Raw genomic sequence first — 25,161 nt, forward strand, 5'->3', positions numbered from 1 at the left:
CCATGTTTGGTGAGGACACAGCTGTCTGTTTGTTTAAGACAAGGTTTCTCTGTCTGCTCTGGCTGTCCTGGAACTCGCTCTATAGACCAGGCTGCCTCTGCCTCCCAAGAGCTGAGATTAAAGGCATGCGCCACCACAGCCCGGCTTGACACAGATCTTTTTCAATACCCTGACTCTTTAGGAGGTTTGAACTGTTAGCTATAGACCTGCAGACACAGAGGACATGAGTGCCCAGGGTGCTGTGAGGGTCCTCTTACCCACGGTCAGTGCATCAAACAGGCGGTGGATGATGGCGGCATCCTTCACGATCCCTGACTCCTGGACCCTCTTCACAAAGTCATTGAGTTGCATGTGCTTCTTGGGCAGTTCAAAGTTCTTCACCGCATCATCAGCCTTGGGGGCCTCGCCGGGCTTATCCAGGACCTCTGTGATGAGCCGCTTAAGCTCAGGCGTCCGCTCAGCCTGGGCCCACTCGGAGACTGACATGGACTCCACCATCCTCTTGACAAGGTCAGCTGGGAAGATCCCTATGTCAGTCTTATACAGGCTCTGGAAGTCCAAGAGGGCACTCAGCAGCTGTCCCTGCATCAGATGGATAAGACCACGCAGGTAAAAGTACCTGGCTAGGAGCAGAGAGTCACCAGGGCCCAGCAGGCCCATGGCCTTGCTCAGAAGGGTGACGAGGTCCGTGTAGTATGCCTGAACACACTGGCTCACCAGCGGGAAGTGGATCTCGGGGATCTTGAAGGTATATGTTGACTTAGGGGTCACTTTGAGAACTGAAAAAAAAAAACCCCAAAGTGAAGATACATGTAATTAGCATGGTCCTGGGAAAAGCAGAGAGGCACCTAACATGTCACTGTGAGGGCAGCACTGTGTGCCTTGGACAAGAAACAACGTGCCTCTTCTAGGGCATTCTTCATAGCCCAGGGGTAAAGAAGGGCCCATTTTGTTCCCAGAAAACAATAAATAGTTTCCATGTGACAGTTATGGTTTTGAAACTATGAATACTAAGTGAAAATGCTGGGTCTGGGTCTCTGTGGGTCAAGCTAATAGCCTGAGCCAAGGGATAGCTGCCAAGTAGGACTCTGCCTTCGGGAGCCTGTGCCACCTTAACAGTGGTCCTGGGCAGTGGTAGCACAGCACTCCCACTGCATAGATGCAAAACAGGACCGAAGAGACCAGAGCTTGTAGTGCCATAGGCCTTCCAAAGCATGACCTGAGCCTACTGGGGACTAAACGCTGACCAGGAGTTGAGTTCCCCTCCTCCTAGGAGTTTCCTTGGGACAGGAGACCAGAGCCAGTAGCCAGGCCATCCACACCAATGCCGGAGGCAGTGCCTTGGCTATGGAGGGTGGCATCTGTAATGGTTGAGGAGCTTCAGAGGAAGACAGAAAAGGCAGGCTGTGTCCCAGAGTGAGTGCCGCACACACCTGCCAAGCCCGGAAAAGGAATTGGTCTGCTTGAGAAATCACACAACCAGGAAGTGGTTGCCTCCTAAATGCTTTGAGCTCTGAAACATTTTTTTTTATTTGCATACTGTCTCTCCAGCTAGAAACTCTCCAGGGACATTCAGCTTCCTGGAGATGCCTGCAGCCTGAGCTACGGGCAGCAGCCATCAAGGGGCCCTGGCTCCTCACAGTCTCTCTTTCACCTGCTAAGGATTCAGAGGGGCTCACAGTACAAGTAAATGATGTAACGCAGAACAGGATAAGCGAGCTGTGGGAAGTTTATGCAGAAATACAGCATGGCTCATAAATATCTAACTGCACCCATTAGGAAGGGAGTGGTACCCAGCCAGGAGCATCCCACCACACATCTGCAAATACAGACATGTACTATACGCACAACATGCACACACCATCGGGGGAGGGGGGAGGACATGGACACAAAACAATTTTTAAAAATAGTTTTTGGAGTCCCCCCCCCCTATTTTTCTGGAGGCAGGATCTTAGTCTCACAATGAGCACACTCATACACTCAGCCTGAAACCCAGGCTGGCCCTGAACTCAAAGCACCAACACTGCCCCAGCCTCCCGAGTCACTAGGATTAAAGGCGTTGGCCACCATGCCTGGCCGAAACAGTTTACATTTTTAAGCACAGTTTTTTTTTCTTTTTCTTTTCTTTTTTGAGACAGGGTTTCTCTGTGTAGCCTTGGTTGTCCTGGACTCACTTTGTAGACCAGACTGGCCTCGAACTCACAGAGTTCCACCTGCCTCTGCCTCCCCGAGTGCTGGGATTAAAGGCGTGCGCCACCTCCCTCTGAACCAGGCTGTGATTTACCAGGTGAAGTGTTGGGAGGCTAGACACTGGAGGGTAGCCCTGCTCACCTGGGCTGCTGCTTTTGCAGCTTGGGGTGTCCATTATCCGAAGCGACGAGTTCCTGGGTGGCAGCTCGGGCAGGGAGATGTCCTGCAGGTTGGGCATGCTGACCACCATGCGCCTGTGGGTGATGTGCAGGGGTGAGGCTTTCCTAGAGGCCATCTTCTCCACAGTAGGTCTCCTTGGACTTACAAGCATCCTGTCTATCCTGGGGAAAAGCAAAAGCTTACTTCATGGGCCCAAAGATGAAAGTGTTAGCCTCCACTACCCACCGCATCCGGAGCGATGAGCAGGCCGAGAGCCGCACACAGGGTGGTAAGAACTTGCCACTAAGGGGGCTGCAGAGGTGGCTCAGTGGTTAAGGACACCTCCTGCTTTTCCAAAGGTCCTGAGTTCAATTCCCAGCAACCACATGGTGGCTCACAATCATCTGTAATGTAATCTGATGCCCTCTTCTGGCCTGCAGGTGTACATGCAGACAACACTGTATACATAATAATAATAAATCTTTACCCCCAAAAAGAATATATTGTGAGAAAAAAAATTATTAAAAAAAAAAAAAAAAAGAACTTGTCACTAAGTCCAGCCTCAAGTGGCTCAAGGGTAAAGGACAGAGGGTCTCGGAGAGCCCACAATCTTAGAGATGAACAGGACGCAGCCACAGGTTAGGCAGGAAGAAAATAGGCTTCTTGAATAGGAAACCTAAGGAGAAAGTGAAGACGGGCAGATATCCAGGTGTGGTACATGATGCCAGGCCAGGCACACAAGCCTGTCCCCATGGAACAGGGACATACAAGAGAATGAGTAGTTGAAGGCTCACAGTGAGTTGCTCAGTATCCTGCTGAACTGGTCATTTGTATGTCCAAACAGAACTGTGACACGTGAGCCCTCCATCCCCAAAGTGGATAGATAGAACAGAGGTACCAGCCGGGTGGTGGTGGCGCACGCCTTTAATCCCAGCACTTGGGAGGCAGAGGCAGGCGGATCGCTGTGAGTTCAAGGCCAGCCTGGTCTACAAAGCGAGTCCAGGATAGCCAAGGCTACACAGAGAAACCCTGTCTTGAAAAACAACAACAACAACAACAACTACAACAGAAAACAAACCAAACAAACAAAAAACAGAACAGAGGTACCTGTCCTCCTCAGACTGGGTGTCCAGGTCCATCCGAGCAAAGGCGTCCATCCTGCCATTGAGTCGGGCCTTCAGAAAGGAGTGGAACATGTAGGTATCCAAAGCCTGCGTGTGAGAAAGGCTGTCATACTGTGCTCATGGTGTTCCGGCCTCCAGCCATACCTACAGCAGTCCCACTGAGGCGTGATCTCTCCTGCCCAGGCTCCTCTGGGCAGGGGTCTGTGACAACAGGGACCTTCACAACTGGTTCTTTTGAAAACATATTTTTATTATTTTTTAACAACGTGTCTGTGGGTACCTGCAGAGGCCAGAGGGGTCCGAGCCCCCATAGCTGAGATTATAATGTCAGTCACCCAAGGTGGGTGCTGGAAACTGAACCTACAAGAAGAAGAGGATAGTATCTTTTTTTTTTTTTTTTCAGGATAGTATCTTAATCACTGAGGCGTCTCTCTAGGTTGGCAAATCGGTTCTTAGGTACTCAGAGATTCGTCACCTGAACCTAGAAAAACACAAAAGTTATAAAAGCCCAGACTATCTGGCCTCTAGGGCACCTGTGCTTGTAGTGTATGTGCCTGTCGCCCCAGGGACCTCTGGACACTCCACAGCACTCAGTCTGGCTCTTCCTGCTTTCACCGACTGCCTCAGCCTGGCTCAGGAACCAGGCAGCCCTGGGGCCCTGACCCTACAGGGAACTCCCCAGCACAGCAATTGTTTCCACCTGGATATGTATGTAAACAGTATGACAAGGAAGCTCTCAGACTACAAGCTACCCTCCCCCCAATAAAGGCAGGAAAGGGGGTAGGGGGTAAAAGGTGCCCAGGTCCACATGGGAGGGTGTAGGTCCAGAAAGAGTCAAGCCAGGAACCCAAAGGCAAACACGGTAGGAAGACACAGAAGAGAAACAGGTAGCAGCACCCTGTATAGCTCAGAGCCCTGTCCCAGGTGGTCTACAAACCTACCCGGGTTACTACTATAAGACAGCAGGGGACACCAGGAGGGTCACAGGACAGGAATAGAGAAGAGAGGCACACAGAACCACGTAGGAGGTCACACCATTACACGTTACCCAGCGGATGGCTTAAGCTAATAGATACCCTGGAGACAGGTGGTCCTTTCTACCTCAAGAGATGTCAAAACAAACCCGTAGGGGTCCATAGGGCTGCCTGCTAGATCAAAGCCCTGTGTGCTTTGTATGATGCACAGACAAGTCATTAAAGGTTGGGCAGAAACAGTGGGCTGCACCTCAAACCTAGGCTACTGTCAAGGAAGCTACCAAGACACAGCTAAGGTCAGTCTCCCTGAGAGAAAGAAAGAGCCAGCAATGCTCAGACTGTCATGGCGATGACAAGAAACTCTCAAAGGGCCATGGTTTCCTCACTCACAGAGCAAAGGCTGCCTAGGCTGGAAGATGGTGACACCGAGAGGGGACTGGTGCCCTGACTGAGAGCATGGTCACCCAGGTATGCGCTTGTGCCACATCCACCAAACTGCATGCTTATTAGTGTGTCTCTTACTTAATTAATACACAGTACACTCTAAAGCTAACTTAAACATGAGGCGACCAAGGCATGGAAAGTAGACAAAAAAACCAAACTTTCTGAAAAAGCGAATACAATTGATAAGACATGACTAGATCACAAGAAGCCTTTCATTGAGAAATGCTCCAACACAGAGGAGTAAGTGCGTGGGGCTGACCCAGCCCCACAACCTCTCACCTGCTTATAAAACTGCTGGTCCCCAGCCGCTCTCGTCTTCAGAAACTCCTCGCTGTTGAAGACCCGGTGCTCATAATTCAAGTGATTCTTCACTTCCCTAGTGAATAGAATGTGGCCATGTGCTGAACTGCCACAACGCTTAAGCATGCCCGCCGCCTGGCAGCAGGACGATGCTGAGAAATACACTCTTCACGGCTTCCTGTATCCTAGACTGTACGGCCGCCATCACTCTTCCAACTAGGAAGAAGCTGTGAGACAGTGCTGCGGCCGCCACTGCCTCCTCGGACCTCGGCTCTTTATGCCATTTAAGACTCAACCGTCTGCCATCACGCTACAAAAGCCACTGGGCTCGGAGGTCAATTTGGAGGTAAGAGGACATGTAAATGCTGCCAACAACATCAGCCACCACTCTGGCCAGACAAGCCTCTCTTGCACCCCATAACCTGTCTCATAAGCTCACAGTCTCCCTAAGCTACAGGGACATGCTATAAAGACTCCGTGGCCTGCTGGGCATGGCCCGGGGGATGTGCCTGCTGTCTTCCTTCCATGGTGAGTGAAGATGCATTCATCTAAGGGTACAGAGTTTTACAGCCCGGAATCTTATTTCCTTCTGTTGTTTTGTCTGGGGCAGGGGGATAGCCTCACGTAGCTCAAGCTGGCCTCGAGTGTGAGAACTGCCTTGCTCTACTGATCATCTTACCTCTGCCTCCTCCTTCCCAAGTTCTGGGATCACAGGCTTGCACCACCTGTTATAAAGTATTTTATTGTTGTTTTAAAAAATAAAATAAAATAAAATAAAATAAAAGACACTCAATCACCTCAACCATAAATTTTTTTTCCCCCAAGAATAAAAAAGAAGCACGCCCAGGACTCTGCTTTGAACAATGAAACAATACAATCTCCCTCTGGCATACTACCTCATTTTCTCCCTAATAAGTTTGCTTTATGTAAGTGAAGATATCAAAAAGACAAGGCTGTTTAAGTTGGAGGGCTGGAGAGATGGCTCAGAGGTTAAGAGCACTGAGTGCTCTTCCAGAGATCCTGAGTTCAATTCTGAGCAACCACATGGTGGCTCACAATCATCTACTATGTGATCTGGTGCCCTCTTGTGGCCTGCAGGTGTACATGCAGGCAAAGCGTTCATATACATAAAAGTAGATAAAGAAAAAAAAAACCTTGGAAATAATCAGAGTCCTGGGAAAGCCAGGGCTCTGTGCCAACCCCTCCTGAGCAGACGCCCCTTCAGAGCATGCCAGAGCCTCCTTCGCTAAGGATGCTGGGAGAAGAGAGGCAAAGGATGCTGCGACAGAAGAAAGAGTTGGTGGAAAGAAATGGCCCCAAGCTGCAATATAATTCCTTAAGTGACACATGTTGGAAGTTCCTCTACTGTGCCACGTTCCACATATAAACTTTACTTGAATCCTTAGCTGATGCTGGTCCGGGGCTTGAGCAGCACAGCCATACACCAGGCAGCGGGCGATATCAGAGAGCTTCCCAGTGCTAAGGTCCACACACCCCTCAGTCCTGAGCCCCTTGGATGCTGTACCATCTGGGTTCTGGTCCTGTGGATATGACCCAGCTGTTTCTTCACAGCTTCTGGAACATACTCTCCCTGGACTGACCCTGAGCCCTCCGCCAGGGCACACAAGCACCATCTCCCAGGAAGCCACCTTGGACACAGCCATCTGAGTGTCCAGTGCTAGAGACAGACGGTCATAGCTGGGAGGGTGCTGGGCAGGGGCAGGGTTAGACCCTCTGGTCTGGTCATGAGGAAAAGTTGAGGAATGAGCTCAAAGGCCACTCCTGGGTCTGTGGTGATCTTTGAAATACCTGAAGATGCCGACGAGCAGCTGCAGGGTGATATGCTGAATCTTGCAGTTGAGAGTCTGCTGCCAGGCGCGGCGGTGGGCGCGGCCCTCATTCAAGTCTGTGCTGGAGCTCAGGTGGGCCAGGTGCAAATCTGGGTGCAGCTGGAGGCTCTGGACTCTGGTTAAAAAGAAAGAAAAAAAGAAAGAAAAAAAAGCAGACTGAGCTGAGTACCTGGTGTGCCATGAGCAGAAGCCAGGTAGACAGGTAGTTTAAGAAGCTCTGATGCCTGTCAACCATGTGAGAGGGCGTTGAAGAACTCGGAGCTACAAGAGTGTATTCACCAACAAATGTCACCACAGGAAGGTCTTGCTTTAGACTCAAACAGGCCTCCTTCCAAGACAAAGGCATTTTCTGTGTCAGCTGCCTCTCGGCATCTCCTGCCCAGGCAGGATCAGAAGAAGCCACTCTGTGTCCTGCTTTTTATGTCCTGGGTGCCACCATTCTTGGCCCAGTATGGAGTGGTCACTGGCTCACCTGCAGGTCCCTCAAGGACAGAGAGAAACTCACCCAGAGCCACCTCTGAGCCTGGGGCCTGGCCTTCCCATCGCTACGCAAGCCTGTGTTTTGAGAGCAGCTTAGGGATACGGCCTTGGGCTCAATCCTCAGCATTTCAAGGATATGACATTTGCCCAAGAGAAGGCTTTGGGCATCAGCAAGCAAGTCTGCTGTTTTGGGGGCTTTTTGTTTGTTTGTTATGTATACAGTGTCCTGGCTGCATACACGCTTTTACGACAGAAGAGGGCACCAGATCTCTTTATAGATGGTTGTGAGCCACCATGTGGTTGAGCCTTGTTTTAAACAGGCAGAAGCAACACACGTTTGTTCCACAGATGTTCCTTGTGCACCTATGGTAAGTCAGGCGCAGGCCTAATGTAGACCAGGCAGAGACCCTACTGTATAGATTTTTTTTTTTGAGACAGGGTTTCTCTGTGTAGCCTTAGCTATCCCAGACTCACTTCATAGACCAGGCTAGCCTCGAACTCGCAGAGATCCACCTGCCTCCGCCTCCCTGAGTGCTGGGATTACCGGCGTGAGCCACCATGCCCGGCTTACTGCATAGATCTTATGCCATGCGAGAGTGGGGGAAACAGAAAACAGATAAGTCAGTCTCAGAACAGGAGGACGATAAAGGGACAGCAGAGACCCCAAGTGGTGAAGCTCTAAATATGAATATGAATATGAATATGAAAATGAATATGGGAGGAGGGTGCTCCTAAAAGATGCTCTGACCCTGCTCTGTGAGAAGCAAGATGCATAGTAGTGGGAGGCCCTGGGGACGAGGTGGAGGAGAGGCTCTTGGGTGCCCTCAGCGTTGCCATGAGCACAGTGAGCTTGCAGGGTCCCCTATGGGTCAGAGTCACATGACCGCAAGGAGCAGGTACACTTTGGACTCATTCCTAACGCCCTGAGAAGCTGCCCTGGGTGGGTGTCCTAGCCCTGCTGACCTGGCTAGTGAGACCTCACAGGCCCTTCCCTGCCTAACAGGGTTAATGACATTGGCACGTTAACACCAAACCGACTTTGACCTGGCAGAGCAGAGCAGGGTACAGGAGGAACAGACCAGCAGGGACTCCCCTGCGGGAACCACACAGCGGCACTGCCTGCAGCGTGGTGTGTCTTCCCAGCCTTCTGTTTGGGCACAGCTGGGTGTAAGAAGTAGCTCCCTGCAGAAGCTTGACCTTCCCTTCCATACACACACTGAGCTGGAACAACCGAGAAAGGGGCCTGACCCCCGCCCCGCACCCACGGAGAAGAAGGCTTCTCATTAGCAGAGCAAGAAGAGCAGCGTGGCCCAGGCCTTCTAGGAGAATCTGAGAGAAAAGACCACTGCTATGTGTGCCTCTGGCCAAACATCTGTATACAGATGGACTCCGCTTTCTAGGTCAGTTAAGGAGGCCTGAATCAGGCTTAGAAGCACATGGGCCTGTCAGGTCTATAAAAGAGTGTTCCTGTACTGAGCCCCTGCAAGATGCTCCACCCCACAGGTTTATTCCGGGGGGGGGGGGGGGTTGCCACAGCAGAGTTCTAACTCCACACCCCTGCACTTGGATTCTGAAAAGCAAGCAATGCCAACACTGTTAGATTCTTCCGCCAAAGCAAACAGCCAGGTCAGCTTGGTTATCAGGAGGGAGGTAAGAACCCACTCAAGAGCCTGACCCACCCCTCACCCCCCAGGAGGCTGCAGGAGGATGGCCATGGCCCTAGCTCCCACAGTCATGAAGGGCAAACTCCCCACGTGCCCCCTACTGTGTCTTTGTCATCTTTCTTTCTTCTTAAAGAGTTTTTAAAGTTTTGGTTTTTTTTACCCTGTGCGTATTGGTGTTGTGCTTGCGTGTATGTCTGTATGAGGGTGTCAGATTCCCCTGAAACAGGGGTTACAGGCAGATGTGAGCTGCCATATGGATGCTAGGAAGTGAACGGACCCCTCTGGAAGAGCAGCCAGTGCTCTTAACCACTGAGCCATCTCCCCAATCCCCATCATTAGAAGTTTGAAAGACTCCAACGTCAGGCCAGAGAGATGACTGAGTAGTTAAGAGGGCCCAGTTTCAGTCTCCAGCATCCCACACAGTGACTTACAGCAGTCTGCAACTGTAGTCCCAGGGAGCCAATGCCCTACATGCAAATAAAATGCCCCTATGTATAATTATTTTTTTAAAGTGTAAAAACCTAGTGAAAAAAGAAATGGAAAACAAAACAAAACAAAATAAAAACACAGGCTGGCCTTCTATATGCAGGATGTGTTCCTTACCCAAAATGCTTTATTTAGCAGAATGTCGCTTGGTGCTAGCATGCTGGCCTAGTGTGTGCTAAGGGCCAGGCGTCTAGCCCCACCACACCCCCAAAAACAAATTGGAGAGCAGAGTGTTTCCAGTGTGAGGGTCTGAATACGTGCATGAACCTATACATCTCTGTGCATATACTGTACATCTCAGGGCTAGACACAAACCTAAACACCGAGTCCATTTACGACAAGACACACACTTCCCCCACAGGATATTAGTAAGCCTGCGGTTTTGTTACTGGTTTTTGGCTTTTCTAGATAGGATTTCTCCACGTTGCCCTCCCTGGCTGTCCTGGAACTCCCTGTGTAGACCAGAGCTAGCCTCAAACTCAGAGATCCACCAGTCTCTGCTTCTTGAGTTCTGGGATTAAAGGTGTGTGCTGCCACCATCTGGCTCATAAACCTGCATGTTTAATGTGACCTGTCACATGACAGCGGGTGAAGCAGTTTCCCTTTCTGGCCCTGAGTCAACACTCACAATGTTGCAGGTTTTAGCAGACGCTGTCCAGGAAAAAAAGGAATCTCCACAAGGCCACCGTGAACGCTCAGGAAAGGCCAGCTCAGGTGCTCAAGCACAGTGCCCTGGCCTCCCAGCCCAGGCCTCCAGTCCCAAGGGCCCAGGGAACGTGTCTGTGCCTCAGCGTGCACGAGTAGAGATAGGAAGATTGGGAGTTGGCTACACAGTGAAACCCTGCCTGAAAAACAAACAAGGGCTGGGCGTACCTCAGCAGTAGAGCATTTACCTCACACGCACAAGGTGCTGGTGTGACCCCAGTACTGAGAACAAGAAAACAAAACAAAACAAAACAAAAACAAAAAACAAGACCCACCAAGGAGCCAAGGAGCCAGGCAGTGGTGGCACACACCTTTATCCCCAACACTGGGGAGGCAGATCTCTGAGTTCAAGGGCAGCCTGATTTACAGAGTGAGTCCCAGGACAGCCAGGGCTACACAGAGAAACCCTGTCCTGGGGGGAGTTGGGGGGAGCCACTAAGGAGCTGGGGGTGGTGGCTCAAATCTGTGCTCTCAACACTAGGAGACTAAAGCAGGGTTGTGAGGAATAAAGGCCACCCTGGCTATAAGGCCCGCTTCAGACCAGCCAGGGCTACATAGCAAGACCCTAGAGTCAGCCAGAGACCTATAGAGTCACATCCCTGGCCTCAGCAGACACAGGCCAACCTGGTTATTTACCACAAGGTTTAAGACCACCTGTCACATTTGCTCACTGTCCGCCGCCCCCACCCCCACCCCCGCTGCCCCCGGCCTCAGCATTGCTTCTGAGATCCACACACCACGTGAAGCAGCAGCCATGAGAACTAATCTCTCCTCCTACCACCGCTGGGGCAGGGGGCAGTACAACTCAAGAGAGCAGGGTACTGCTGTGTGTGGTGTCTGCCCAGCCTGGGACCAGGGCCGGTGAAGGTAGATGCTACAGTGCCAGCAGGGGCACCTCCACCCTCCCGAGGACGGAAGCCTCTGTACTGTCGGGGAGACCTCAGAGCACTCAAAGCATTGGATTATCTGTGAACTGGCCCTTTGGGGAGACCGCTCGCTGAGCTAGCTCCAGGCCAAGGAAGTTTAGTTACTGAAAGAAAAGAACCAGGATGCAGTCAAGAAACCAGGCAGGGAGATAAAACACTGGTGGTGTTTGTGGAGGAAGTCACCCTCAAGCCAACTGCCCTGAGTGTCACAGCATGGAAGCGTTACTGATTTGTCGTGGCTGGTGCACAACTAACTGAATTGGGGCACTTGATGATGTTCTACACTTTTCTAGTGAATGAATGAATGAGTGAGTGAATGAATGAGTGAGTGAATGAGTGAGTGAATGAATGAGTGAGTGAATGAATGAATGAGTGAGTGAGTGAGTGAATGAGTGAGTGAATGAGTGAATGAGTGAGTGAATGAATGAGTGAGTGAATGAATGAATGAATGAGTGAGTGAATGAGTGAGTGAGTGAATGAATGAGTGAGTGAGTGAATGAATGAATGAGTGAGCGAATGAATGAATGAGTAAATGAATGAATGAGTGAGTGAGTGAATGAATGAGTGAGTAAATGAATGAATGAATGAGTGAATGAATGAATGAATGAGTGAGTGAGTGAGTGAGTGAGTGAATGAATGAGTGAGTGAGTAACTGAATGAATGAATGAATGAGCTTCAGAAAGCACAGCGCAGCACCCAGAGGCAGTGGCTACAGCATTGGGAAGCTATAGACTGAGGAGTGGGGTGCCAAAGCCCCTTGACTCCATTAAGCCATGATTCATATTTTGACAAGATCAAAATAAAGACAAATCATTTGTCTCTAAAAAATATTCACAATGAGCCGGGCGTGGTGGGGCACGCCTGTAATCCCAGCACTCGGGGAGGCAAAGGCAGGCGGATCTCTGAATTTGAGGCCAGCCTGGTTTACAAAATCAAGTCCAGGCCAGCCAGGGCTACACAGAGAAACCCTATCTCAAAAATAAATACATATTCACAACTGGCATAGTAGTACATGCCTTTAATCCCAGCCACTCCACGTAAGAGGCAGACACAGGCAGATCCTGTGAGTTTGAGGCCAGCCTGGTCTTCGCAGTAAGTTCCAGGACAGCCAGAACCACATTGTGTGTGTGACCTTGTCTAAAAAAAAAAAAAAAAAACAAAACCTAAAAGAATAAATATTCAAAAATTCTAAAGTAATTCCCAAATCCTAACTATGTAAAATAGACATCACAATAAGAAATTAGAAAAGCGACAAACACATTATTCAGGCACAGGCATGCGCAAACACTCCATTTCACATCACCTCTGAATGAAGGTCTGTGCCAGCAGAAGAGGGACATCAGGGATGTCTGCGTCGTCGTCAGAGGACTTAGAGCAGGTGACACTCCCGTGGTCAATGTCTATCAGGACCAAGCCATCAGCTTCCTGGAAGGCAGAGGTCAATGTCACAGTCTGAGTCTGCACACACCTTATTTAAAAAAACAAAAAACAAAAAACAAAAAAACACCTACAAATGTATTTGCATTCACCGAGATAGTACCGATGTTAAGTCACCCCGCTCAGTGCATCCTCCACAGAAGTGCAGTGCGCAAGTGTTCTGCCGATGGGTAAGTCTGACTAAACGTGGCTTTCTCTTCTCAGAATTGTAGGAAAATGCCCACAATGTGTGCGTTACCATAGTGTCGGTTCTACTCACTCCACAGCCTTCACTGCTACCCGTCTCCAAACCTGCAACGTCCCCGAACAGAGAAACTCTGTCCTCATTTGATGCGAACTCACTGTCTCTTCCTCCCTTTGGCCGTAGCACTTTCCATTCTACTTTGGGCCCCTATGACTTTGACCACTCTAAAGACCCCATATGAGCCGGGCGGTGGTGGCGCATGCCTTTAATCCCAGCACTTGGGAGGCAGAGGCAGGTGGATTGCTATGAGTTCGAGGCCAGCCTGGTCTACAAAGCGAGTCCAGGACAGCCAGGGCTACACAGAGAAACCCTGTCTCAAAACAAACAAACAAACAAAAAGACCCTGTGTGAGTGGGCAGTGTCTTGTCACTCGGCAGTGTCTCAGAGGATCGTCTGGATGGTGCCAGGGGTCAGAATCCCTTTCCTTGTGAAAACTGAGCAGTTCACGTGTGGATGGACCACAGGCTTTCTCTGAGTTAAGACCCCAAGCAGGTTGTCAAGTGTCCATCGACCCTGGGACAAATACTACAGGGAGTACCTCATGGCGCCTCGAAAGAATCTTCCAGAACTCCACGAGAACACGGCCCACACTCAGTGCCCAGTGTACCACTCAGCTGCCCAGCCAGCTCTGCCACCCAGCGCCCAGAACACAAGGCTAAGTGTGGACTCAGTACAGGGGTGGAATTTCTGAAACTCCGCACACAGAGCACTTATAAAGTCTTATCTGTGGCGGCAAGTGCTCAGCATGAGTGAGCGCATAGCCCTAGACCCCAAGACTCTCAAGTCTGCAGAAAGAGACAGGGACACTCAGAAGACACCACTCCTGCTTTGGCCCTGACCCTCCGCCCTTGGGTGGCATGTGGAACGTGTGCAAACACAGCTTGTTATGGGCCAACGTCTGACTGGGCAAACATGGCTCCTCTGGCTAGGTACACAGTGCTGTCCTCCATGCCAACACCAGGTGTGCACAAGAAGTGTCCTGATCCGAGTACTCCAGAGACCCTACTAGCTCTTTTCTGCTGATCCTATCCATGAGGAGTGAAACACCAAACAAACCCAAAATGCCGCTCTTAGAATCTTCCAGAACATACAAATCACAAAGATAGTTTCCTGCAGGATTTCTAACCGGAATTGCTAAGTAAATATGTATGAAGAAAAAAGAATCTTCCTGCCTGAAGAGCCCAAACAAGACGGTTTTTCATGAGTGACATAAAAAAGAAACACAATTTTAAACATCAGAGTACTGTCCTCCCCCCCCCCCCGCCTTTTTTTTTCCTGGTCCACAAGGCAGAACAGGGTGAGGTTCTTGGTTTCTAACCCTCCCGAGGAGGTCTGAACAGCCTTTTCCTGAGTTATTTTCCACAGTGAGTCACTGGCTTTGGCAAGAACACATAGGCCTGCCCACCCATCCACCCCCAGGAAGAAACAGGACGGTCAGGAGGCAGGGTTTCCTTTAAACTTCTAGGAAATGGTGTGGAGGGCAGGAATCTGACACAGGCTGACAGCAGACTGTCAGGGAAGGCGTCATACATAAGTGCCCAGAACACAGGAGTTAAACATAGGACATGGTGGTGTGTACAAACCCATAACTCCAGAGGCTGAGTAAGAGGGATTGTAAGTTCAAGGCCAACCTGAGCTTCAACAGTGAGTTCTGAACCAGCCTGAGCAACATAGCAAGCCTCTCTCTCTCTCTCTCTCTCTCTCTCTCTCTCTCTCTCTCTCTCTCTCTCTCTCTCTCTCTCCCCCACACACACACTTTAGAATAATAAATCTTTCTTAAAAATTAAAAAGCTAGATGTGGTAGCGCACGTCTATAATCGTAGCACTTCTGTGGTGAGGTGGGCAGTGGAGACAGAATTACACAGAAGCTCACTGTCTGGCTAGCCTGGAGTTTACAGCACAGAGGCAGAAACAAGAAAGACCCTGCCTCAAAGTGGGAAATGAGAACTGACTCCAAATGTTGTCCTCTGACCTCTACACACATGCCACCAGCCCCTCTTATACACACAAGTAAATTAAAAATACAAAACAAAACAAACTCAATTCAATGCTATTCTCCCTGCCCTGTGGAACTGCCAATGCACACATGAAAACGTACCGGATGCCATTAGTAATCGGAAGTAAGTGGACACTGGATAGCACCGAGCTGCCAGGTTCCCACCCACAGGAGCCTCAGGATCAGAAACCGTATCAGCATGAGATGGACCTGCCCGCTCTATTCTCAAGTCCAGCAGCCGCCCTGGGAGAGGCTGGCAGTGCCTCAGTGTCCTCAGCAGCACTGCCATCACAGACCAAGGGCAATGGCCCCATTATCTGTCCACCATCTTCGAGCTGTTTGTTGTCCATCTATCCAGGCCCCACGACAGATGACAGTTTAAGAACATCCCAGGGCTAGCACTGGGGAAACTAAGGCAGGAGGAACGCAGAGAGGGCTTGACCACCCTGGGTGGCAACAATGTGAGACCATCACAGACAAACAAGCACTGTCCCCAATTAGCACCTACAGTATGCCAGGCGCTACTCCTTGTCTCGCTTGATCCTCACTGTGGCAGCAAGGTGGGCAAACTTGCTGTCCTTTGATGGCTAAGAGAGAAAGAAGTTCACTATCTCAATGAGTGCAAGCCACACAGAGAGTGAACATCCAGAGCCACGGATGCCCTAACACTGTGAGCAGCCCGCTGTACGTTCAGGCCAAGTGTTAACAAAGCTCGGTGGATGCATTTAAAACAGCAAACTGGGGCTGGAGAGATGGCTCAGAGGTTAAGAGCATTGGCTGCTCTTCCAAAGGTCCTGAGTTCAATTCTCAGCAACCACATGGTGGCTTACACCCATCTACGATGAGGTCTGGTGCCCTCTTCTGGCACACAGACACACTTGCAGGCAGAACATTGTATACATAATAAACAAATAAATCTTAAAAAAATAAATAAATAAAAATAAAACAGCAAAGTGGAGCCAGTGGTGGTGGTGCACGCCTTTAATCCCAGCACTCGGGAGGCAGAGGCAGATGGATCGCTGTGAATTCGAGGCCAGCCTGGTCTATAGAGTGAGTTCCAGGACACCAGGGCTGTTACACAGAGGAACCCTGTTTTGAAAAAGCAAAAACAAATAAACAACAACAAAAAAAAACAAAACAGCAAAGTGGGGCTGGAGAGACAGCCCAGCTGTTAAGCTCTTTGGCTGCTCTTCCAGAGGTTCCCAGTTCAATTCCCAGAAGCCCCATGGTGGCTCACAACCATCTATACTGGGATCTGATGCCCTCTTCTGACATGCAAGTGTACATGCAGATATAGCACCATACACATCAAATAAGTCTTAAGGGGCTGGAGAGTTGGCTCAGGGGTTAAGAGCACTGTCTGTTCTTCCGGAGGTCCTCAGTTCAATTCCCAGCAACCACACAGTGCCTCACTGCCATCTATAATGAGATCTAGTGCCCTCTTCTGGATTGCAGGTGTACATGCAGGCAGAGCTCTGTATACATAATAATAAATAAATCTTTTAAAAAAGAAAGAAAAAATATTTTTAAAAAACCCTAAAAAACGAAAAACAAACTAGCAAAGCAGAAAATGTGCTGAGGTGGCAACAGAGTGGCCACCTACAAGCCAGCTGTGTGTCGTTTGGAGCCCTGCCCACAAGGATACCATTGCTGGCCCCTTCACAGCGAGAGAGAGAGGCTTAGAAAGTGACTAATTCATCCAGGTTACAGAGCTAATTAGCAGCAGAGGCTGGAAGTAACACCACTCCACTGTCCAAATATCTGTCCCCTGCTCAAAGTCTACTGCTCAAAGTCACAGGCGCTACTCGGAACCTATCAGGGCTGGGAGGTACCACAAGACTCTGGCCCTTTGAATTGCAGGGGTCTGGATTTCAAACACATCCCAAAGCCAAGAAAGAGCAAACGAGACGAATGCACAGCACATTCACAATGGCACAGGGGAAGAAGACACAATGCATTGTGTGTAGTCTCTGTGTGTATACACATGTGTGCTGTGTGGTACCCAGAGTGCAGGAGCCTTCAGACAGAACAATGGGACGCCCTCCCCTCCCCCGCCATCCCCTCTGCGCCCCAGGGCAAGCACTTTGCTTTTCCCTGCCGTGGGGCGTGTGTAGGAGACGCAGAGCGATTGCAAATGCCGCTTCCTACCTGCCACACGATGGAGTCACGTGGGTTTATGCCCCCACCCACCCACCGGAGTTCTCTCTCTAACCTTTCTGACTTCTTCGAAATGGTCGAGATGACACCCCATGAGGAAAGACGTGGGAGCCATGACAAAGTCCAGCATCTGACCCGACAGGATGGGCACAAAGGTGTGCTGCCATTGCAGGGGGTGCAGGTAGGCCACAAAGCACTCAGCAACGAGCGTCAGCAGAGCCCAGTCTGAGGAGAAGAACACGATGCGCTGTTCTGTCAGGATGCAGGTCAGGATCTAGGGGAGCAAGAGCAGTGTTTGCTTCCGGTTGCTTCCGGCTGCTTTGGGCTGGACATGGGAAGTCCCTCCCCCCAAACCAGAGGCTGCTTTTAGCCTCATCCCGAGTTCTATTTACAAAGACCAAGGCCAAGGCCGGTTGCAGACAGGTGTGCTGCGCTGCACCGAAGCTGTGGCCTATAGTGTAAAACGCGGTCTGATCCTATCGGCCGAGCAATGTTCCTGGCGCCCACACACCTGCAACACCTTCTCAGGCCGGAAGCAGAGCAGAGGTAGGTGAAGGTCCAAGTCAATGATGGGGCTCTCGGGGTCCGCTCGAGAAGGAAACACAACCTGCAGAGGCTTCATGTTAACTATCTGTGAGGACCAAGAGACGCTGTTAATTCAGAGAGCTGTCTACAGTGGAAGTCAAAATGCCCCACGTTCACCATTCAGGCACAGAAAACATTGTAGGATGGAGAGATGGCTCAGAGGTTAGGAACACCGCCTGTTCTTCCAAAGGTCCTGAGTTCAATTCCCAGCAACCACATGGTGCCTCACAACCATCTATAATGTGATCTGATGTCCTCTTCTAGTGTGTAGGTCTGCATGCATGCAGAGCACTGTATAATAATAAATAAGTAAATAAATAAATAAATCTAAAAAAAAAAGAAAACATTGTAATTAGACACTGTTGTGGGAGTTGGGAAAAAGCGCTCTACGTACATGTGGGCAAGGCACTCTATACATTAAAAAAAATCTGAAAATTTTAAATGAAAAAAGAAAATCACCACCACCATCTTCATCCCAGTGTTGGGGAGGCAGAGACCAGAGGATCCTTGGAGCTTGTTTGTCAGCCAGTCTGGCTTAATCAGAAACCCCGTCTCGGTAATAGACCCAATCTCATTTTTAAAAAAAAGTTGGTGAGGCCCTAGAAAATGAGACCTGAGGCTGCCCTCTGCCCTTCACAGGCATGAGCACACACATGCACACGTACTCACACATGTACACCTGAGCACACACAAACATACCTACTCACTGCATAAAAAGGAAACCACCACAGAAGGGCAGCCTAGGACAGAATGACCTAGAGGCCAGTCGTGCAAAGCGTCAGTCCCCAGTGACTTACGCTGGGAACTGAACCTAGGCCTGGCGTATGTCAGCCAAGTGCCCTCTATGAACCCACATGCCCAGCCCCTAAATGACGTTTTGTTTTGTCTTTTAAATAGGGTTTCATGTAGTCCAGGCTAGCCTTGAACTCACAATCTAGCAAAGAGTGACCCTGAACTCCTTAGCCTCCCCCATCTAACTTTCTTAGCCTATTAACCTAGTCAGTGTGCTGTGCACTGAAGGAAAAGTTTAGCCTGGGCCCAGACATTTGTCCCAGCTGCACAAATCCTCAGCTGAGCATGTCGGAGGAATTCCTGAGCATGGTGTGCTGGCACTTGTTACTGAAAGTGCCTATCTTCAGTATTTCTCACTGAACACTCACAGCTCTTTTTGAACTTGGGCCTCAGAACGACTTAAGGAAGACCTGTTACTCCCACTACCTTGAAATAACACTTCAGTTTCAACTCCACATTCTCAGCATGCCTAAGCCGTGCTCAGAGACCCAAAGTGTGGTCATGGGAGAAGAAGTCGAGAAGAAGATATGGTCTCTGCAGCAAGTCAGGGATGTGCGCCTAGACTTCCACCCATGGAGGGGGTGTGCCTTCCCCTATCCAGAGAGAACAGAAAGACCTGGGTGCAGGCAAAGAGGAGGTTAGCACCAAGAGGGGCATCAGGTCAGATGGGGAGCAGCATTGTAGATACAGAGACAGAGAAGTAGGGAGCTGGAGAGATGGCTCAGTGGTTAAAGCATGGTTACTCTTCCAGAGGGTCCTGAGTTCAATTCCCGGCAACCACGTGGTGGCTCACAACCGTCTATAATGGGATCTGATGCCCTCTTCTGGCCTCTAGATGTACAGGAAAACAGAACATCCAGATACATAAATAAGTAAACTTAAAAAAAAAAAAAAAAGACAGAGAAGTAGGTTGCACATAGTACTCAGACTTCCCAGTGTCATGCAAGTCCCTGTGTTAAGTGTATTTTCCTATGAAAAAGTAGAAAACATTCATTTCTTGGTAGTGAGGTTGCCACCAAGTGCATCCTAACAACATACAGGGACTCAGTGTGTCTCTAGAAGCAAGGACCTACTTCAAATGAGGCAGGTAGGCTGGGCGGGGCACATGGTTGAACACTGGCCCAGCACAGCTGTGTCTCTGGGTTCTCAGCACCACAGAGCAAAGAAGTAAAATACAATAGCTGGGCCTTGTGGCTCAGGCCTATAATCCCAGCTATTTGGGAGACTGAGGCTGTACCGTAATAGTCAAAGGCCAGCCAGGGCTACATAGTGAGTTCAAGGCCACACTGGGCAACTTAGTAACTGACCCTGTCTCAGATAGATCGATGGCAGAATGCTTGCCAAGCACTGTAAGGCAGTGAATGCACCCAGCAGAATGGCTGCGCAGTGGGAGAGATGCGCAGAACAAAAATCTCAGCCCCTTTTGAGAGGTGCACAGGAGCTGGCCACAGAACATAGAGGAAGAGCCCTGTGGCTGCTTCCGTGGCATTGGCAGGTATGCATGAGGCTAGAGATCAGTAGGTAGAGGTGAGAGGCATAGACAGCAGACAGTGAGCCGAAGCAGGGATGCAGGGCAGGGCTAAAGATGGGAGTGCTGGAGAGGTGGCTCAGGGGTTAAGAACACTTGTTGCCCTTTCAAAGGTCCCAGGTTTGATTCCCACATGATACCTACATGATAGCTCACAACCATCTGTAACGCCAGCTCCAGGAGATCTATACCTTCTGGCCTCTGTGGGCACCAGACATCCACACGATACACATGAATATAATCAATCAGGCAACATATGCAGACACATGCAATTCAATTAAAAAAATTAAAAGATGTACAGTGACAATCCACCAGGGGTTTCATGCAGAAAAAAAATGGAGTGGGACTTAAAAGCTTTACTGCTGTCTGTGGCCACCAAGCAGGGGACATGTGAAGAGCGAACCAGCAGGCTGTGGTCCCCTAGTTCTGTGGTGGGAAAGGCTAGTGTCCTGCAAGTGGGTGGGGGGCAGCAACATGGTCAGTGAAAAATAAACATGAAAGGTGAACAGTTGGACATGAGTAACGATCGAGCGCGAGCACGTGAGCACAAGTCGGGGTGTGGGGGGTATCAAGCACCGCCCTCAGGAAACTGGTTGCTAGGAAGAGACATGGAGAAGGCAGACACAGGTGTCACTGACCCTCACACCACTCTCCTCACCCCTGACCTGATTTCAGGCTGCTCTGCTCACCATGGTAGCCGATCCTGGTACGGACGCATGGGTTTGGAGGGACACAAGTTTAAGGGCTCAGTGTTCTCTCTGAACACACTGTCAGCAAGAAAACACCAGTCACACAACAAGCATCCTAAATAAAAAAAATAAATAAATAAAAATCCCTAATGCTCAAAAGTCCCAAACTTTTTGAGCACCACCATGAAGCCAGAGGTGGAACGTTCCATGCAACCAACCGCATAGGATGGGCGGAAGTTCAAAGCAGCTGCTCTGAGCCTAAATGGGAGCTGGAGGGACAGTTCAGCCGCTAACACTGGTCCTTTCACAGCGCCCACATGGTGACTCACAACCATCTGCAATTCTAGCTCCAGAAGACCCTGCTCCCTCTTCTGGTCTCCACAGTTACTGGGCTTACTCATGGTGCACGCGCGCACGCGCACGCGTGTCACACACACACACACAGACAATACACCTGTCCACATAAAATAAATCTTTAAATATGTTAATTAAAATGCTGGGCACAATTCCTTTCAGGCTATAAGGGTAAGGCATGTATGAAACAGAAGCATTTTTTGTTTTTGTTTTTTTTTAGTTTTTCGAGACAGGGTTTCTCTCTGTAGCCAGGCTAGGCTGGCCTTGAACCCAGGGATCCACCTGCTTCTGCCTCTGCGTCTGGAGTGCTGGGATCCAGATTCATTCTAAAGTATGAGAAAATCTGAAATTCTGGTACTTCAGATAACCTGTGTAACATGTTCCTTGTGCAGTCTGGGGATGGGGATTGGGACAGTTGGGGGGAGGGGGCGGGGCTGGGGCAAAGGGGGCAGGGACTGGCGCACAGGCAGGGCGCTCCACCTCTCGGGCTTGCTGGGTTTGGAGTCATACTGAAAACATATGTGTGGCAATTCTGTTACATAGAAAAACCTCTGTTCCCTCCCCCCAAAAAACAAAAACAAAAACAAAAAACCCCACAACACATGTTAGGCCAGGCATAGTGGCACACATCTTTAATCCCAACACTTGAGAGGCAGAGGTGGTGGATCTCTGAGTTCAAGGCCAGCCTGGTCTGCATAATGAATTGCAGCCAGACGGGCGAGGTTACATAATGAGACCCTGTCTCAAACAAAAACAAACAAACTAAAACTTGAAAAGCAGGGCTGGAGAGATTGGCTCGGAGGTTAAGAGCACTGTTTGCTCTTCCAGAGGTCCTGAGTTCAATTCCCAGCAACCACATGGTGGCTCACAACCATCTATAATGTGATCTGATGCCCTCTTCTGGCCTGCAGGTGTACATGCAGGCAGAGCACTGTATACCTAACAAATAAAAATAAATAAATAAATCTTAAAGAAAAAAACCAAAAAAACAAAAAGAGGAATCATAGTCTGTGCGTCTAAGGCAGACAAGAAATGTTGAGCAATACCCACACAGCTCAACAGTTTCACCCGTTGCTCAGACACGGGGAGCAGTAAGGGATGGGTGCAGGCCACTCTCCTCTAACTTGACTTCTGTTACAGCCTGAATGTGGGATGCACACCGTAGACGCTTGTGTTTGTGTACCTCATCCCCCCTGGTGACTCTGGGGAAGTAAGGGCTGAGCTAGCTGGGTATGATAGCATGCGCCTTTAATCCCAGCACTCAAGAGGCAGAGGCTGGCAGATCTCTGAGTTTAAGGCCAGCCTGGTCTACAGAGTGAGTTCCTGGACAGACAGAGCTATGCAGAGAAAGCCTGTCTCAGAAAAACAAAACAAAAAAGAAATGAGGACTGGGTGACTGAAGCCTCTGGCCACTAAAGCCCAGACCTGGTTCTGGTCTAGCCTCTGCCTCCTGACCCTCCAAGATAAGAGAAGCCACTGCCACACATCCTGTACTGCCAGGAACAGCACTGTGCCTTCCCAGCTCCCAGCAGGATGGGACAGTCCCTTGAGCCCTCTCTCTCCTTTATGGTGCTTCTGCCAACATTTCATTCAGCCGTGAGAAGAGCCTCACTGTGGGCCCCTGGAGGCCTGAAAAGGATGGCAAAGTTTCTTGGGCTGGAATCCAGCTTGGGAAATGAGCCTGGTACCCAACGTCCAGGACAGACAAATGAAAGGAAAGCTTCAAACTTAAGTAAATTAAAAGGACTTCCTTAGACTGAAAGTTGGGCTATGTAGTTTCTGAAGAGCAAGAAATGGGCTCTCACGAGTTAATGCTAAACGGACCCATTACACATGACCAGCTCTGCCAGTCACGAGCCACTCAGCCAAACCCAAATCCAAATATCTAAGTTTTCCCTGCAGAGGTGAATATGTAAATGCATTCCGTGAGGGCTCCAGGAGACCAACGTCTGGAGAGCTGGTTAAACATGAAACAGTTTAAAACAATTAGACCCTACAGTCTTCATCACACTATAGAAAAACCCAACACAGACAGTCCCAGGTCTCATTTACCAAGTGGAGTGGACCAGGAGGTGGGCTGGGGATTAGTGACAGTCTTGCAGCAAAATCTTTTATATGATTGTCAACTTCAAAGTCTTTACAGAGTTTCAGATGAGTCAATAAACTGAAAATAGAAAAAAAAAAAACAACAACAATTGAGTCATAAAGTAAAACACGAGTCCAACCGCTGCCCTCAGCTATTTTGTTTTTTCTGGGTGCTAATCACACAGGGGTTTGTGGGAAAAATGGCCAGAAAGTATGTGTATGACTGCATGCACGCTACACTTCTGTGAAGACTGTTAGAAGCTGACGCTTTGAAGCCTGAAGGAGGTTCTGAAGTAAAACTGGAAAATCTAAGGGGTGGCCGGGTAACTATAATCCCAGTACTCAGGCTGAGGCAGGAAGACTAAACCTAGGCTACCTAGAGAGATACTGTCTTGCAGGGCGTGGTGGCGCACGCCTTTTAATCCCAGCACTTGGGAGGCAGAGGCAGGCGGATCGCTGTGAGTTCAAAGCCAGCCTGGTCTACAAAGTGAGTCCAGGACAGCCAAAGCCTTACACAAAGAAAGCCTGTCTTGAAAAACCAAAACCAAAACCAAACCAAAACAACAACAATAACAACAACAACAACAACAACAACAACAAACAAACAGGAGAGAAATCCTGTCTCAAAAAACCACTGAGTCAATCAAGGAATAACAAATAAAATAGACAATTGGTAGCCTAGGGGCAGAGGCCTGTGCCTGTGGGAACTGACTGAAGGGCAGGAGATCTTGGAAGCAGTCACAGGGGATACAGTGTGGTGGTGATTGGGGGGGGGGGGGGAGGGGGCGCACTACAGAGAACTGCAGGTCTTTCCCAATATTCCATCACACCTCAATAAAGTTGATGTCTGTAATTGCAAGCAAAAGTGCAGTTGGTACCTGAGGGGGTCAGTGACAAGGTGGCCCCAAGGAGGGCAATCTGACCAGGAGAGAAAGTGGGTCGCAGCTGAGTGATGATGTGTAGTATGCTTAGTGCTAAGAGAGCACCCATGGGACTTCAACTTGTCATGGGGTCCCCAGGAAAGACAGCCTGCCTATCACAAGCACAGTCAAGCACTTCCTGTTTTACATAAAGGCCAAAGATAACTCTTCACAGATTCTTATGTTAGGACATAGAAAAAGCCAATGTTCCATATTTGCGTTTGTTGTAAATATACAACAGCATCAAGGTAAAACTTTAAAACAAACCTGCTTACAATCTACTCTCCCCAACACAAATGTATTCTTTCTGATGGGCATCCAAAGCCTGTTTGGACATGCCACTTTGGTTGGTTGGTTGGTTGGCTGAGGCAGGGTCACCTAGAGCCCATGCTGGCCTCAAGCTTGTCAGTTAGCTGAGGATGACCCGAACTCCTGACCCTCCCTCGGGGAGGGCTGGCACAGAGGGAGGTGTGAGCCATCGCACCCCACTTGGGCCACATTTTGCATTTCTGTCCTCTGCTCCTTTCTAGCTGTTTGCCACTTCTGAGAGTGCAGCAGTGGCCACAGAAGGAGCGGTGACTCAGAATGCCGGACTGGAGACCTTTTGATGTCATGGGTTTGTGCTGACTCCCAGTGCAAAGGGATTGACACCATGTGACCAGTCAGCTACTGAACTGGCACTGAGAACAGGCCCAGGAAGAATGAGAAAGCACACCTTTCCCCGCTGTCTTCCAAGGGAGCACTGTCCCCAGCTCCTAACGGCCAAGGGTGAGAACCACCACCCGCTCTATAGAGAGGGCATGGGGGCTACAGAGCTCTCGACCTCCACGGAAGGAAGACCATCAGTGAGGAGGGGACGAGAGGCCAGTCCTAAGGCCCCTCCATCACCCCGTGAGCTGGCAGACCTTCCCACAAACATGCATTTCCTCATCTCGCTCCCTCACTAAGACCAGCCAAGCTCTCTGTTCTACAAAGACACTGCCCGTCTATGGCTGCCTCGAGATTGACCTAACTACGCCCAAGAGGCAGCTCTGTTTGAAGAGTGAACCACTAAAACGCCGGAATTCACATA

The 25,161-nt window shown here is 49.7% G+C and overlaps 1 protein-coding gene across 3 annotated transcripts in view; it reads right to left on the reverse strand.

Moving 5' to 3' along the window:
- DENND3 (DENN domain containing 3) overlaps positions 1 to 25,161 on the reverse strand; it is a 56,996-nt gene that overhangs the window by 21,066 nt on the left and 10,769 nt on the right. For all 3 annotated transcript variants that reach the window (XR_014783474.1, XR_014783475.1, XM_084802999.1), the window contains exons 5-13: positions 23,137 to 23,248; positions 17,648 to 17,767; positions 17,192 to 17,410; positions 12,606 to 12,727; positions 7,001 to 7,156; positions 5,171 to 5,267; positions 3,457 to 3,560; positions 2,332 to 2,531; positions 258 to 779 (exon numbers count right to left, since the gene is read on the reverse strand). Coding sequence is in view for 1 of the 3 variants with exons in the window: in XM_084802999.1 (XP_084659125.1) it covers positions 258 to 779; positions 2,332 to 2,531; positions 3,457 to 3,560; positions 5,171 to 5,267; positions 7,001 to 7,156; positions 12,606 to 12,727; positions 17,192 to 17,410; positions 17,648 to 17,767; positions 23,137 to 23,248 (1,652 nt within the window). In the remaining 2 variants the exon portion in view is untranslated. The remainder of the gene's footprint in view (positions 1 to 257; positions 780 to 2,331; positions 2,532 to 3,456; positions 3,561 to 5,170; positions 5,268 to 7,000; positions 7,157 to 12,605; positions 12,728 to 17,191; positions 17,411 to 17,647; positions 17,768 to 23,136; positions 23,249 to 25,161) is intronic.

Source organism: Acomys minous, assembly GCF_964271855.1.
Source record: "Acomys minous genome assembly, chromosome: 12".
NCBI lineage: Eukaryota > Metazoa > Chordata > Mammalia > Rodentia > Muridae > Acomys > Acomys minous.